Source organism: Diadema antillarum, unplaced genomic scaffold, assembly GCF_040938485.1.
Source record: "Diadema antillarum isolate AM-2024a unplaced genomic scaffold, OU_Dant_1.0 scf00000131, whole genome shotgun sequence".
Classification (NCBI taxonomy): Eukaryota; Metazoa; Echinodermata; class Echinoidea; order Diadematoida; family Diadematidae; genus Diadema; species Diadema antillarum.
Genome location: NW_027271020.1, coordinates 615513 through 628311, shown reverse-complemented (window position 1 = coordinate 628311; position 12799 = coordinate 615513). Strand labels below are relative to the sequence as shown.

Sequence of the window (12799 nt, the reverse complement as noted above, 5' to 3'; positions counted from 1 at the left end):
ACACCTATGTTACCAGACATTATCAATATGAAATTTCCAGGGAAATTTATTATCGACTGTAATTCCGAGAAACTTGGTATGGGAAACAATTTCTAAAACAGCGTCACCAAAACAAATATCCATATTCAAATAATTCTAAAGTATTACTGAAAAGCATATGTTTTGTTTTTTTGGATATTTAAAGACAACTTGTTTGCTCGTATCCACTCACATATTTTTTTTTAAACTCAGAATTAACTGTTGCACTAGGGTATTTGGGTCTTCATGTGAATAAAATACATTTGAATCGTCGGCAAAGAGTATGAAAGATAACACATCGGAAGAAACACAAAAATAATTAATCTAAACAATAAACTACCTTATGGGACGCCACACTTAAATTCTCTCATATCAGAGTCATGATTGTTCAAAAAAACATACTGTTTGCGATCAGTTAAATAATTCCTGAACCACTCCAAGGCCTTCCCGCGTATACCTTAATGAGACAACTTGTATAGTAGAATATCATGATTTATAGTGTCGAAGGCCTTGGAGAAGTCCAGGAAGATACCAATCAAATGAGAGTGATTATCTAAAGCATGTGCTACTTTATCAACAAAATTTAACAAAGCGTGACAGGTGCTATGCTTTTCTCGGAACCCAAACTGCGAATTTGTAAAAACACCATACATTTTCAGAAAATTCAACGTTCTTTTATATATAATTTTCTTTAAAATCTTGGACAAACAAGATAATAAGAAATAGGCCTGTATTTACTTATATCTAACTTATCTCATTTCTCATATATAGGAATAACTTTAGCTACTTTCATTTGTTCTGGAAACACACCCGTTGACATTGACAAATTAAATATATGTGCCAGAGGATCCGCAACAGAAGATATAACACCTTTCAAAATCATATTGCTTATGTCATCATAACCTGAATTTTTTTTCAAGCCTTATACAATATCAATAACCTCATATCTAGTGGTAGGAGTAAAAAATGTTGAATGCATATTATACTGATTTAAAAAATCAGAGAAATGTTTATTAGTATCAGGAATTTGTTGAGCGATGTTTTCTCCAATTGTTGTAAAATATGTCTTAAAAATATTTGCTATATCCGCAGAATTATCTATAATTTCATCATTAAATCTTATTTTCGATATACCAGACTTTTCATTTGATACATTCATTGCTTGTTTTAATACATTCCATGTACTTTTTATATCACATCTATATCTTTCTAATTACTTATAATAATATTTTTTTCTTTTCAATACGTATTATCTTAATAAGGGTATTCTTATACGAGGTATATTTCAACCGTGCTTGTTCAGTTTTTTTTCATTTTAAATACAAGTTTATAAAACAATTTATTTTTTTTCTATCTATCGAACGTAAAATGGACTTCGAAATCCAAGGAAGCTTTGGTGTTGTTTTATAACTCCCTCGTTTATCCTTTCTTTTGGGATATAAATATCCAAATGATTATTAAAAATGTCCAAAGAATTATTCAAAGCCAAATCAATGTCATCAGTATCAAACACATAATCCCAACTGAGATCATCTAAAGAAGCACAAAAGGAAGACAAGTTTTCTTGGGTTACCCTACGCCTCAAAAATGGTTCGGATGAACTATTGCTAATATGGATAGATTTAAAAAGTCCTCATAAAAAAATGCACGTTTGATAGAAACTTCTCTTTCTATGGGATCAGATTCAGGCGTAGTTGGTCTGAATAAATCAAAGAACTCATCGTCTAACATAGAATGAAAAGGTACATCTATTCCGTCATCCATTCTGGATTGAGACATTACTGACTAGGTATATTATCCGCGCAATTGATGAGTAAAGGCAATCGTGATTAACGTTGGCACAACAGAGAAATTGGCACGACCGAAACCAAACGGGATACTGCGGAATAAAAGCAAATGCAAGGTAGAATAGTGGGCAGCGATCATGCGTGACTGTGAAAGGTACGTGCTCTTTGTATTCATGCGGACTGTATAACAAGGCTAGTTGGCTGTTAACGAGAAATGAAGTGCTGATAGTGTAATAGAAAATGAAATGATATAAGAAACTAGATATATCGCTACGGCTACTGATATGCCTCCGCCATAATGCATGGTTCTCCTAATAGGTCTATAGTACAATGTCTTGACAATGTGTGATGACAGTTTCACACAATTGGCAAAATATTAAAATGACAGGTTTCACACAAATGTGCTGAATGTTCACTTTCCTAGAACTAGGTTCAATTGGATGAATGATTAAAATGTCAGAGTGCAGGTATTTGGGGAACTGATAATTTTTACTTGACTTTTGACCCTTTTATAAGTTTATGCATTGAGTAATTTTCAAGGTATTGAGAAAAAGTATAATTTCAGTATCAAATGGGAAAATAGCATTATCTAAACCTGGCCTTTGACCTTTGACCTCACAGTTCCAAAGAGAATCACTGTTAGGTTGAACATGCATAAATATGTAAGTTTCATGATGATACCTCGAGTTACTTTCGAGATATGGAGGAAAAAGTGCAATATAGCACTTTCACTTGACCTTTTACCTTTTGACCTTTGACCTTTTGGCAAGAAACTTCCCCAAAAATATATATTGGGTAATACATGCCATACATCAAGTTTAAAAAAAAAACCTTCAGCCTATTGCATTTTAAGGAAAGTAGTGATATTTTGAGGAGTTGACCTTGACCTTTGACCCCCTGACCTTGGGACGGACGGACGTACGGACGTACGGACGGACGGACGGACGGACGGACGGACGGACGGACGGACGGACGACCCGAAAACATAATGCCTCCGGCCACTTCGTTGCGGAGGCATAACAATGAATAGACAGCATGTAGAACGTGGCTAATGTCTCAGTAGGCACAACAGAATGCACAACAATAACAGGAGTGAAACGAGTTGGCCAGTGAATAACTTCATTCTGTCACCAAACGATGAGTATATCCAGCATCTGACAAGTGGTGAAGGGAAACCCAGTCAAAAAGGGAACCGTAGTCTTTCCCTGACACAATTAACATGATTAACCCATCGGAACTGTCTTGTTGAAATGTTCAGTTTCATTTCATTTCATTATCTGTTTAACAATTCATTTGTTATCCCCCCCCCCCCCAAAAAAAAGAAAGAAAAAGAAATCCCCGACAAATCACTGTATTCAGTGTTAAGGAACAACGGCTCTTGTACATGTTGTATGGAGGAAAAAGATCCAAACATGCCAAGAGAGGGAACCGATTATCTGATCTTGACTTAATGTAAATTTGTACAGTGTGCATTGATATCGGAATGATGTTCTACCAGTCGCCAGTACGATAATTGTGGTAACTATAATCTTTGTTAACAATACTGACATGAAGATCGCCTTCTTCACTGCCTGAATCTCTATTATCATTCAGAAAACTGCGCTGCGCTAAATTATGGTGATACGTTCCCCTCCAATGAGAACTCCTGCGAGCAGTTTTATTCATCATCCAGGGATGTACTTCTGGTGCGGAAAAAAAAAGGAAAACCCAACATGGTCATATATTACAAAACACTGCTTATTCAGCAGGCTCAGAGGTTCCTGCCAAAACATTTACAATTACATTGGTAGATACCCATGTCTTTCCCATCTGATTCAGGGTAAAGGGAACATTGAAAAGGACTTGCAAATGTTAACCTAAGTTGATAGAGATCGAGCTCCACGTACTGACGTAATTGTATTGTAATTTATGTCATGCGAAAATAGACCAAGAAAGGGAAATGAGGCATACCACGTCATACAAATCACAATATGGACGAGTTCCAAAAGATTCACGGAATGTGTGATTCGGTTCACATTCTAGACGACGGTACGGACGACACGACGATATGCGACAGCGGTTGGACCCGCAACGGGAACGCGTGTTACCAGTTGGTCGAGACCGCCGTCGACTACACCATGGCCCTCGCTAACTGCCGCTTCCTCAATGACTACGGAGATCTAGTCAGCGTCATGGACCAGAACGAAAACGACTTTATCCTCACTCTTTCGAGGTTTGTTATTCAAAGTGAACACAAACACAACCATCCAACTCGAAACATACCTAGGCAATGATGTCATTCCATTTGTCATAAACAGAGCAAGAAAAAAAACACGTACAGTGTATATCTACCTAATTATATAAATACAATAGGCCGATCACTGCGGGTTTTTTTTTATCTGCATTATGAGAAAGAGAGAAAGAGAAAGAGAGAGAGTGAGAGAGAGAGAGTGTGTGTGTGTGTGTGTGATGTTTATTTTTCTTCATGTTTGGTTTATTTTCGCTAACTTAAGTGTATCTTGTATTTTTGTGTCAGACACACATTTGAGACCAACGCCTACTGGATAGGTTTCAACGATCTCACAGAGGAGGGTACGTGGGAGTGGACGGACGGGACACCAGAGGCCTACACCAACTGGAATTCGGGCGAGCCGTGTAAGTGTAAAGAGCCTTCTTCAAGAAGGCGATATGGTTACAAACTACTGTTCACTAAGTCTCGCCATGAAGGATTTATGCAGGTAGATTGTGTGGGAGAAATAAATGATTGAGCCCATTGACTTGAAAGAGAGGTCCATGGCGTTTCGTTTTTTTCTAGACATGTTATTCGGAATAAAGAAATATATGAAGCCGTGCGCAATACACGCCCCTCGCTCGTGCAGTATTTTAGCAGTATCTGTAGCTTACACGTGTAGTCATCAGGCATTCTACAAGCATTGAATGAGCCCAATCTGGTTGTTCCACTAACTTTTCCAACTGTCGATCAATTTTTGCCGCATGTCTCACCTCATACATCTCTAAAAACGTTTAGCGGCAGTTTGTAATGTATCCCACATGATGTATACCACAATTATTTTGGTACGATAGCATCATTACTGTGACACTTCACCAAATTATATTAATATGAATTGCTTCATATTGGTTGATCACAGAAGTACGAGAACATTGTAATTGAAAAACTGTTTTTCTTTTTAATATGCTATATTGTTTTCCTTTCATGAGATAATATTCCTTGACATCAATGGACAGTAAAGGATCGTGTAAACTCATGATGCCCGTTGAAAGCTCTTTATGACGTAGCATTGATTTTTATTGTCTAAATAATTATCTCTCAGCTGGAGGGACGGAGCACTGTGGGGTCTTGAGATGGAGTGAAGATGGATCTTGGAATGATGCAAGTTGCTCGTCTACCTACGGGTACATCTGCAAGTACCCGCTGAACATGGGTAGGAAATGCGCCACCTGTCTTTGGGACCTTGCGTTGACGGATTTTAAGGGTTTATCAGTAAATTGGCAGGTTTTTGTATTTTTCTGATTTCGTAGTTTTATAAATACACTGTAGTCACTGGTTCCACTTAGTCTTTCCGCGACACAAGACACACAATTGAATTCAGAGCTGCTGAATTGATATGGAAAAGATGTTACTTTCGGCAGCAAATCATCCACGGAGTTCAAGGGAAAAGATGTTACTTTCGGCAGCAAATCATCCACGGAGTTGAAGGGAAAAGATGTTACTTTCGGCAGCAAATCATCCACGGAGTTGAAGGGTAAAAGAACCTAAACTCTGATCTTTTCAAAATACTGTGCCGCCTGAGGGATAAGATGTGGATTTAACAATTTAGAGGCTTGGAATAATTGGTCAACCTTAATTTGTAGTGGTAAATCACTAGAATGAGGCTTATATGAAACATTATACATTTGTTTTGTAACTAATGAAATGCTAGCAATAAATATAATGATTTGATAGATTATGAATATGAATATCAAGATAAGTATATACAGCATCAAGCTAGAGAAATTTGAGTAGTTTCTGAGGTGCTGCCGTGGTTCAGTAGATGACCGTCACTACTCTAAATAATGTGAGACTCCGTGTTGAATGCAATGTCCCTTATGATGGATAAGGTACCTCATTGTCATTGCGTGTCGTCATCCAGACGGGACTAAAGTGGTTGGTTCCGTGGTAACTTGAGCATAAGCATGAAAATGGTTCCAAAATAAAGCCGAACACACAATTAGGGAATGATGAAAGTTTGCTACGTAGCCTTACTGAGTAGGAGTAAAGTTTTGTTTTTGTTTTTATTCTTGTTCCATATTCCACATTTCGTACAAGTTTTATATTCCATTTGATTTCAGAAGAAAAAAAATGCTAAACACAACAGTCTATTTGAAACAAAATTGCACAATAATGTGTAAAGGACAAGTGATGTGTAATTATAAGAAACCTATCAAAAGCAAAGCTTGAAGGATGTAGGTTCCATCTAAGCGTTTACTACAATATGTCAATGACAAAAAAAAAAAACGAAACATGCAAGAATACAAGAATACAAGTTGTGATAACGATGTGTATTTATATATGTGTCATAACGTAGGGTCTTCTGGATAGTATAAATAGTGATTGATGCTGCTTTTAAAGTGTCATATATTAAAAGGCAATGGTAACATAACTCAGCTGGATGTTCACATGCTTTATGGTGCTGCCTTTCGATTACTTTGTTTCATGATTTTCATTTGTTTCATTTATAGCGAGACACAAAGAGTTTTTGTACAGATCATATCTCTTTACGCTGAAAGTAATAAAATTTCAAGACATCTGAGAAAGCATGAACATCGGCTATCCATGAAATACTAAGGGCTGTCCACAAGTATGCGTTTGAATGAATATGCCTTTGATGTGCGAGATACCACTTTCACTTGAGATTGAACAAGAAAAAATAAGGCGGCAAATTAAGTTCTGTGCAAGCCTTATGAATGACCGCAATCGTCTGTCATTCTTGTACGATCTTTAGTTTCATGCGCCGAATGGAAACGGAAGGGTTATACCTCCAGTGGATACTATACCATAGACCCTGACGGAAGGAACAACGGTGTGGACCCCTTCAGAGTCTACTGCGACATGTCATCCGACGGAAACACGGGTACGTTCTCAACAAAGACAAGAGTTACAGGGAAGAATGGAAGACCTGCAGGAATGTTGTACGAAATTAACATTATTGTATCTATTGCAACTGATAAAAAAATTGTCCTTCTGTAAGTAGGCATGGATTATTTAGTGTATCCTAATTATTACATACGCCCATGCTTTTATATTTATCGTGGCTGCTGGTATACCACCAAATGATCGAAGAAGGGTAATTTGTCAATCAGTTGCAATCAAAAACAACTCGACGCAAGAATTCAATGATAGAGTAACGTTATTATGACTTATGCCATTGGACCGTTGGACATAATACGTTGCAATGGGCAAACGAGCAGAATACCAGCGAGGTATTTTTATTTCTTCTCTCTCCTGGAAATATTGAATTAGAATAGTTTCATTGATTAAAACATGCGAGTTTATCGACAAAGCTGCCTCCAAACATTATCTTAAAAATAAATGACAAGCCAGCTTGACTTGAAATATGTATCAGTCGAAAGATTAAAGGAGTGTAGGTTTAGCTTCTCTTGCAGAATAAAAGCAACGACACAAAACGCCAATAAGATGTGTTTCAACTGAGAGATAATTTCGTACTTAATTATGCATTGACCGAGTTAGTCTCAGGACCAGAATGAATTGATTAATGAATGCTTTGTTGTCGTTTTCATCAAGGTATCACCACCTTCACCCACAATGAGGCGTATCGATCAAGAATCATTGGATACGAGAGTCCCTTGGGTTACTCTCGGTCGATTCGCTACGAAAAGCTCAGCACAGACCAAGTCACTACTGTCGCCGACATCAGCAATGAATGCTACCAGCACATTAAGGTATCACGTAGGGTTTCCACTGGTTTGTCTATCACGCCTGCACGCTTCGCACTATTAAAATCAGCCACACTTAATATTCTAGCAATGTGTACTTTTCATTTCAAATACACAATATTAAAGTTGACTTATTATGTTTAATTGATACACAATAAAATCAAAATAACAGAATACTAAAGGCAAACATCAGTATTATTATTTATATTCAGGTGTCATGTGAAGTGTTGTGTGTGGTTGTGTGGAAGGATGTCGTGTTAATTTGTCTTATTTTCTGACTTTTGGACTGTGCTGGAGGATTTCACATCTACAGAAAGGATTCTGCATGTTTGAATAAGCTGTAAGTTGAACACCTGGAGATCCAAAACTTTATATTCTTGAGTGATATCCGATAGTTTTGTATGGTGTTCTCAAACTGTTGCGGCAAAGTATATCGTATAGTACCACAGGATCTTTTTGGAGTGGGGTGGATTTATTCTTTCTTACCAGCTCCCAGACCTTTATACTACAGTGCACACGTACAGGTCGGTGACCAGCATCTATCCCTCACAGGACACCTGACTTATTTGATATTCCGCAATCCTGTGTTCTCACCTTTGGTCTGAACAATGACCCGTCAAACAGCAGCATTACTGAAGGAAATTCTTGAGGATAATACATTTCTAACAGCCATCAAAAATGCTGGTGCAGAGGCCATTGAAGTCAAAGTGAATGAACTCCTCCATCGCATGGAACAACAGGAGGGCAAAGTCTTTGACCTGCAGTGCAAACTTGACAAGTGTGAAAAAGACCTTGATCAACTGAAGAAGGAGAGAGAAGGTGCAATGAATGAGATCAGCAAGCTCAAAACAAAAATGAATGACCAGGAGCAATACTCCCGAAGGAACTGTTTTCGTTTCTTTGGAGTCCCAGAGGCAGACAAAGAGAACACCAACGAGACAATATGCCACATCGCCAAGCAGATGCTTGGTGTGGATCTCCCGTCCAGCGCCATTGATCGCAGTCATCGGGTGCGACGAAGGAATCCTCATCAGGAAGGAATGCGCGGCAAGCCACGACCCATCATCGTCAAGCTGACTTCGTACCAGCACCGCCAGACCCTGTTGATGAACAGAAAGGAACTGAAGGAGAAAAAAACTGGGATCTCGATCCATGAAGACTTGACAGATGCAAATAGAGCGTTGTTGTGGGATGCCTTCTCCAGGATAGGCAAGCCAAACAGCAAAATCGCCTATGCATAAGTGTGGATGGCAGAATCTGTGTGTCGATCAACACATCAAGTGGCGGTACTCTGACGAAGCTGGTACACTCTAGAAGAGACTTGGATAGTTTGTGAAATCTTGCCAAAATGTGAAACGACGAACATGAATCGACACACAGTGTATTTATAATGTATGACATAGAAAAAGGCGCTTTTGGCTCTTTGGCAATAGATCTCCAGGTGTAATGTAATTTAATTTGATTTACTTTGATAAGTACTTTTTTTTTCTAGGCAAGCTTTTGCATACTTCAATACCCTTTTTTTCTTCATAAGTCTACATCTAATTGCATTTTTTCAGTTGATATTTGATATGCATGTGTGCAGTTTTATTTAATGTATTTTTGTGAATGTAATTATAACCCTGTGTATGTGTATGTTTCCTTTGTCCAAATTGTGTGTTTTATAGGCAAACTGTATCAAATACCTCCAACTCAGATTGTGACGCGTGTATATTGAATGGTCATGAATACGAAAGCATTTCCAGTGAATATATGACTCTTGATGATGTGAATCATATTCTTCCAAATGATTTTAACGACTTGATGAATAACATTTGTTCAGAAAACAACAATGTTTTGTCAATGGTACATTTCAATTGTAGAAGTGTGAATAAAAACTTCGATAACCTTTGCAGCATTATTGCCAGTATTTCTTGCCAATTTTCATGTATAGCATTGTCAGAAACCTGGTTAACAGATGTCGACTCTATTTATATACCAAATTATAAGTTTTTGGGAAGTGGGAGAAATAATAAACGCGGGGGTGGGGTGTGTTGTTTGATAAGACAAGACTTACGGAGTAAACGGCGCAAAGATCTATAAGTTTTTGATTCATGCATAGAAACCATATTCATAGAAATATCTTTTAAAGCAGGTAATATTATTTTTGTTACTGTTTGTAGGCTACCTGGGCAAAGTATATATGACTTTTTATCTGCATTGGAAAAACCGCTAAGTGCAATAAGTTGTGAAAATAAAACAGTGTTTTATTGTACCGTAGGTGATTTTAACATAGATCTTTTGGCCACCACTCAGCATGTCCATAGTTTTATTGATCTTTTAACATCTTTTTCTTGTATACCACTGATTCTAAACCCGACAAGGATAACTCATGAGACGGCTACCCTCATTGACAATATATTCACTAACAAACAGTGGTATTCTTGTAAATGATGTTAGTGATCATCTAAGAGTATTTGCAATTGTTAATCATCAAAAAGATAAATGTTCCCAATTTAAATTATGTAAACGTTTTGTAGATGACAATAGTATCAATAGATTTAATAGTTTTTTACACTCTGTAGAATGGAACGATGTAAATGAAAGTAATGATGTTGACGGAAGATTTGATATTTTATGACTAAACTGTCTATTATTTATGATGAATGTTTCCCTCAGAAAGAAGAATTGTATTAAAAAAAACCAGATGTAAATCCATAGTTTATAAAAGAATTGAAAAGAATTTGTATAGAAAAAAACATATTTTGTATCGTAAATACATGAAGAACCCCACAGATTATAGGAAATCGGTTTATACCCAATACAGAAACATAGTTTCCCGTTGTATTCGTCAACAAAAGAAATATTATTGTAAAAGCCGTTTTGATAAAGTACGTAAGAATATGAAAGGGACATGGCGTATAATAAATGATATTTTGAATAAAACAAGGGACAAAGTGCAATATATACATCTTCAACACAATGATAAGGACATATCTGATCCTCAAGAAATTGATAATTTGTTTAATAATTACTTCAGGTTTATTGGGTCCGATATAGTAGATAAGATACCGAATACATCCAGAAAATTCAGTGATTACTTCTGTTTTAGAAAGTCTTCTGCTTATTTTTTCTTGAAACCTATAAAGCCAAAAGAATTATTTGATGTTGTTTTAACATTTCAAAACAACAAGACTCCAGGCTGTGACGAAATTGATTCTTATGTGTTAAAGCAATCTATTCAAAATTTTGCCAAACCACTGTGCAGTATCCTTAATTCATCTCTTGAACAAGGTGTATTTCCAACATCATTAAAAGTTGCCAAAGTTATACCAATTTATAAGAAAGGTGATACTTCTAGTTTATCAAATTACAGACCAATCTCTTTTATCTGTTTTTTCCAAAATTCGAAAAACTTGTACATAAACGTCTTCTCTCTTATTTGTGTCATGCTAGGATTTTATATCCCAAACAATTTGGATTTAGACCTGGGTACTCAACGTATATGGCTCTTCTTGACTTTTGTGATAGCCATAGCATTGCACAGGCGTTTGAGAAAAAGGAGTTTGTTATTGGTGTCTTTTTAGATCTTTCTAAAGCATTCGATTGCATAAGCCATGATATTCTTTTACACAAATTAAGTTTTTATGGTGTTAGAGGTATCGCTTTAGAATGGTTCATATAAGTTATCTACAAAATCGTATAAAGCAGTATCTATATGTAAATGGCTATTCTTCTCCAACTCAAAACATTAATGTTGGTGTGCCACAAAGCTCTGTTTTAGGTCCGTTACTTTTTGTATTGTACATAAATGATCTGCAGTATTCAAGTAATATTTTACACTCAATTTTATATGCAGATGATAGCAATCTATTTATCTCTGGCAATGATATCACCAGTACCTGTGCAATATTGAATAATGAATTAGCCAAAGTTCAAGATTGGTTTTTAGCAAACAAATTAAAGCTGAATATTGACAAGAAATCATGGATATTTAAAACAAGAAACAAAGTGATAAAAGTTAATGATATTAATATTTTTATTGCAGGTATCAGCCTTCCCATTATACATACAGTAAATTTTTTAGGAGTTACACTTGACGATCATCTGACATGGAAAAATCGTGTTGAGGATGTATGTTTTAAAGTATCTAGGGCAATTGGAGCAATGAATAGAATAAGTGCAATAGTTCCTCCTGCCATACTCTTAAGTTTATATCATTCCATGATCTTCCCTCATTTTATGTATTGCAATATCATCTGGGGGAACTGTGCTAAATCTCTTTCAAACCGTATTTATATTTTACAAAAACGTGCAATAAGTATTATTACCCATTCACAGCCCCAAACTCACACAGGTCCCTTGTTTAAAAAGCTAGAATTGCTTTCTGTGTATGAAATTAATAAATTTGTTACCTGCACATTTGTATATTCCTATATCAACAATATCTTGCCACATTTCTTAGACAACTGCTTCATTGAAAACAATACTCGTGTTGTATACAGTACTCGTCAAAGTAATAAATTATACCTTCCATTTTATAAATACAATGCTTCTAGACGTACTATAAGGTATGCTGGCCCACTTTTGTGGAATAACTTACCAGACAACATTAAAAGTACCATTAGTCTTTCGTCATTTAAAAGAAAGTATAAACAATTTCTTTTGATTTAGTAATCTCGTTTGACACACGCATGAATGACTTAGATAATATATTGCTTGCCTAATCACTTGTTTATTGTAATGTTTTGTCATCTGTATAGTCCAATGTATTCTGTAATGTTTTGTTCTGTGATAGTAATTAATAATTGTACCATTTTTAATTGTCAGGGATCAGCCTTTGAAAGGCCTTTATGGCCTATTGTTGATTCCCCCACGTGTGTATATCTATTGCATTGCATCTTGCATGATGTAAGTTGCGCTCATGTAATGTTTGTATGTCTTTTTATCTACCCTGTGGAAATAAATGAAATGAAATGAAAATGAAATTATAACAGTATATAACATGATGTGGAAAAAAACAAACCTGCGGATATTTTAAGTTTCTAAGTTTATAACAAACATCTTATATTATTATTGCC

General features: G+C 36.2%; 1 protein-coding gene across 1 annotated transcript in view; it reads left to right on the top strand.

The window, feature by feature from the left end:
* The window catches only part of LOC139720639 (uncharacterized), a 32644-nt gene that overhangs the window by 10132 nt on the left and 9713 nt on the right, over positions 1 to 12799 (top strand). Inside the window, exons 10-14 of the mRNA XM_071631996.1 lie at positions 3828 to 4017; positions 4321 to 4439; positions 5117 to 5227; positions 6788 to 6916; positions 7588 to 7745. Of these exons, the coding sequence (XP_071488097.1) occupies positions 3828 to 4017; positions 4321 to 4439; positions 5117 to 5227; positions 6788 to 6916; positions 7588 to 7745 (707 nt within the window). The remainder of the gene's footprint in view (positions 1 to 3827; positions 4018 to 4320; positions 4440 to 5116; positions 5228 to 6787; positions 6917 to 7587; positions 7746 to 12799) is intronic.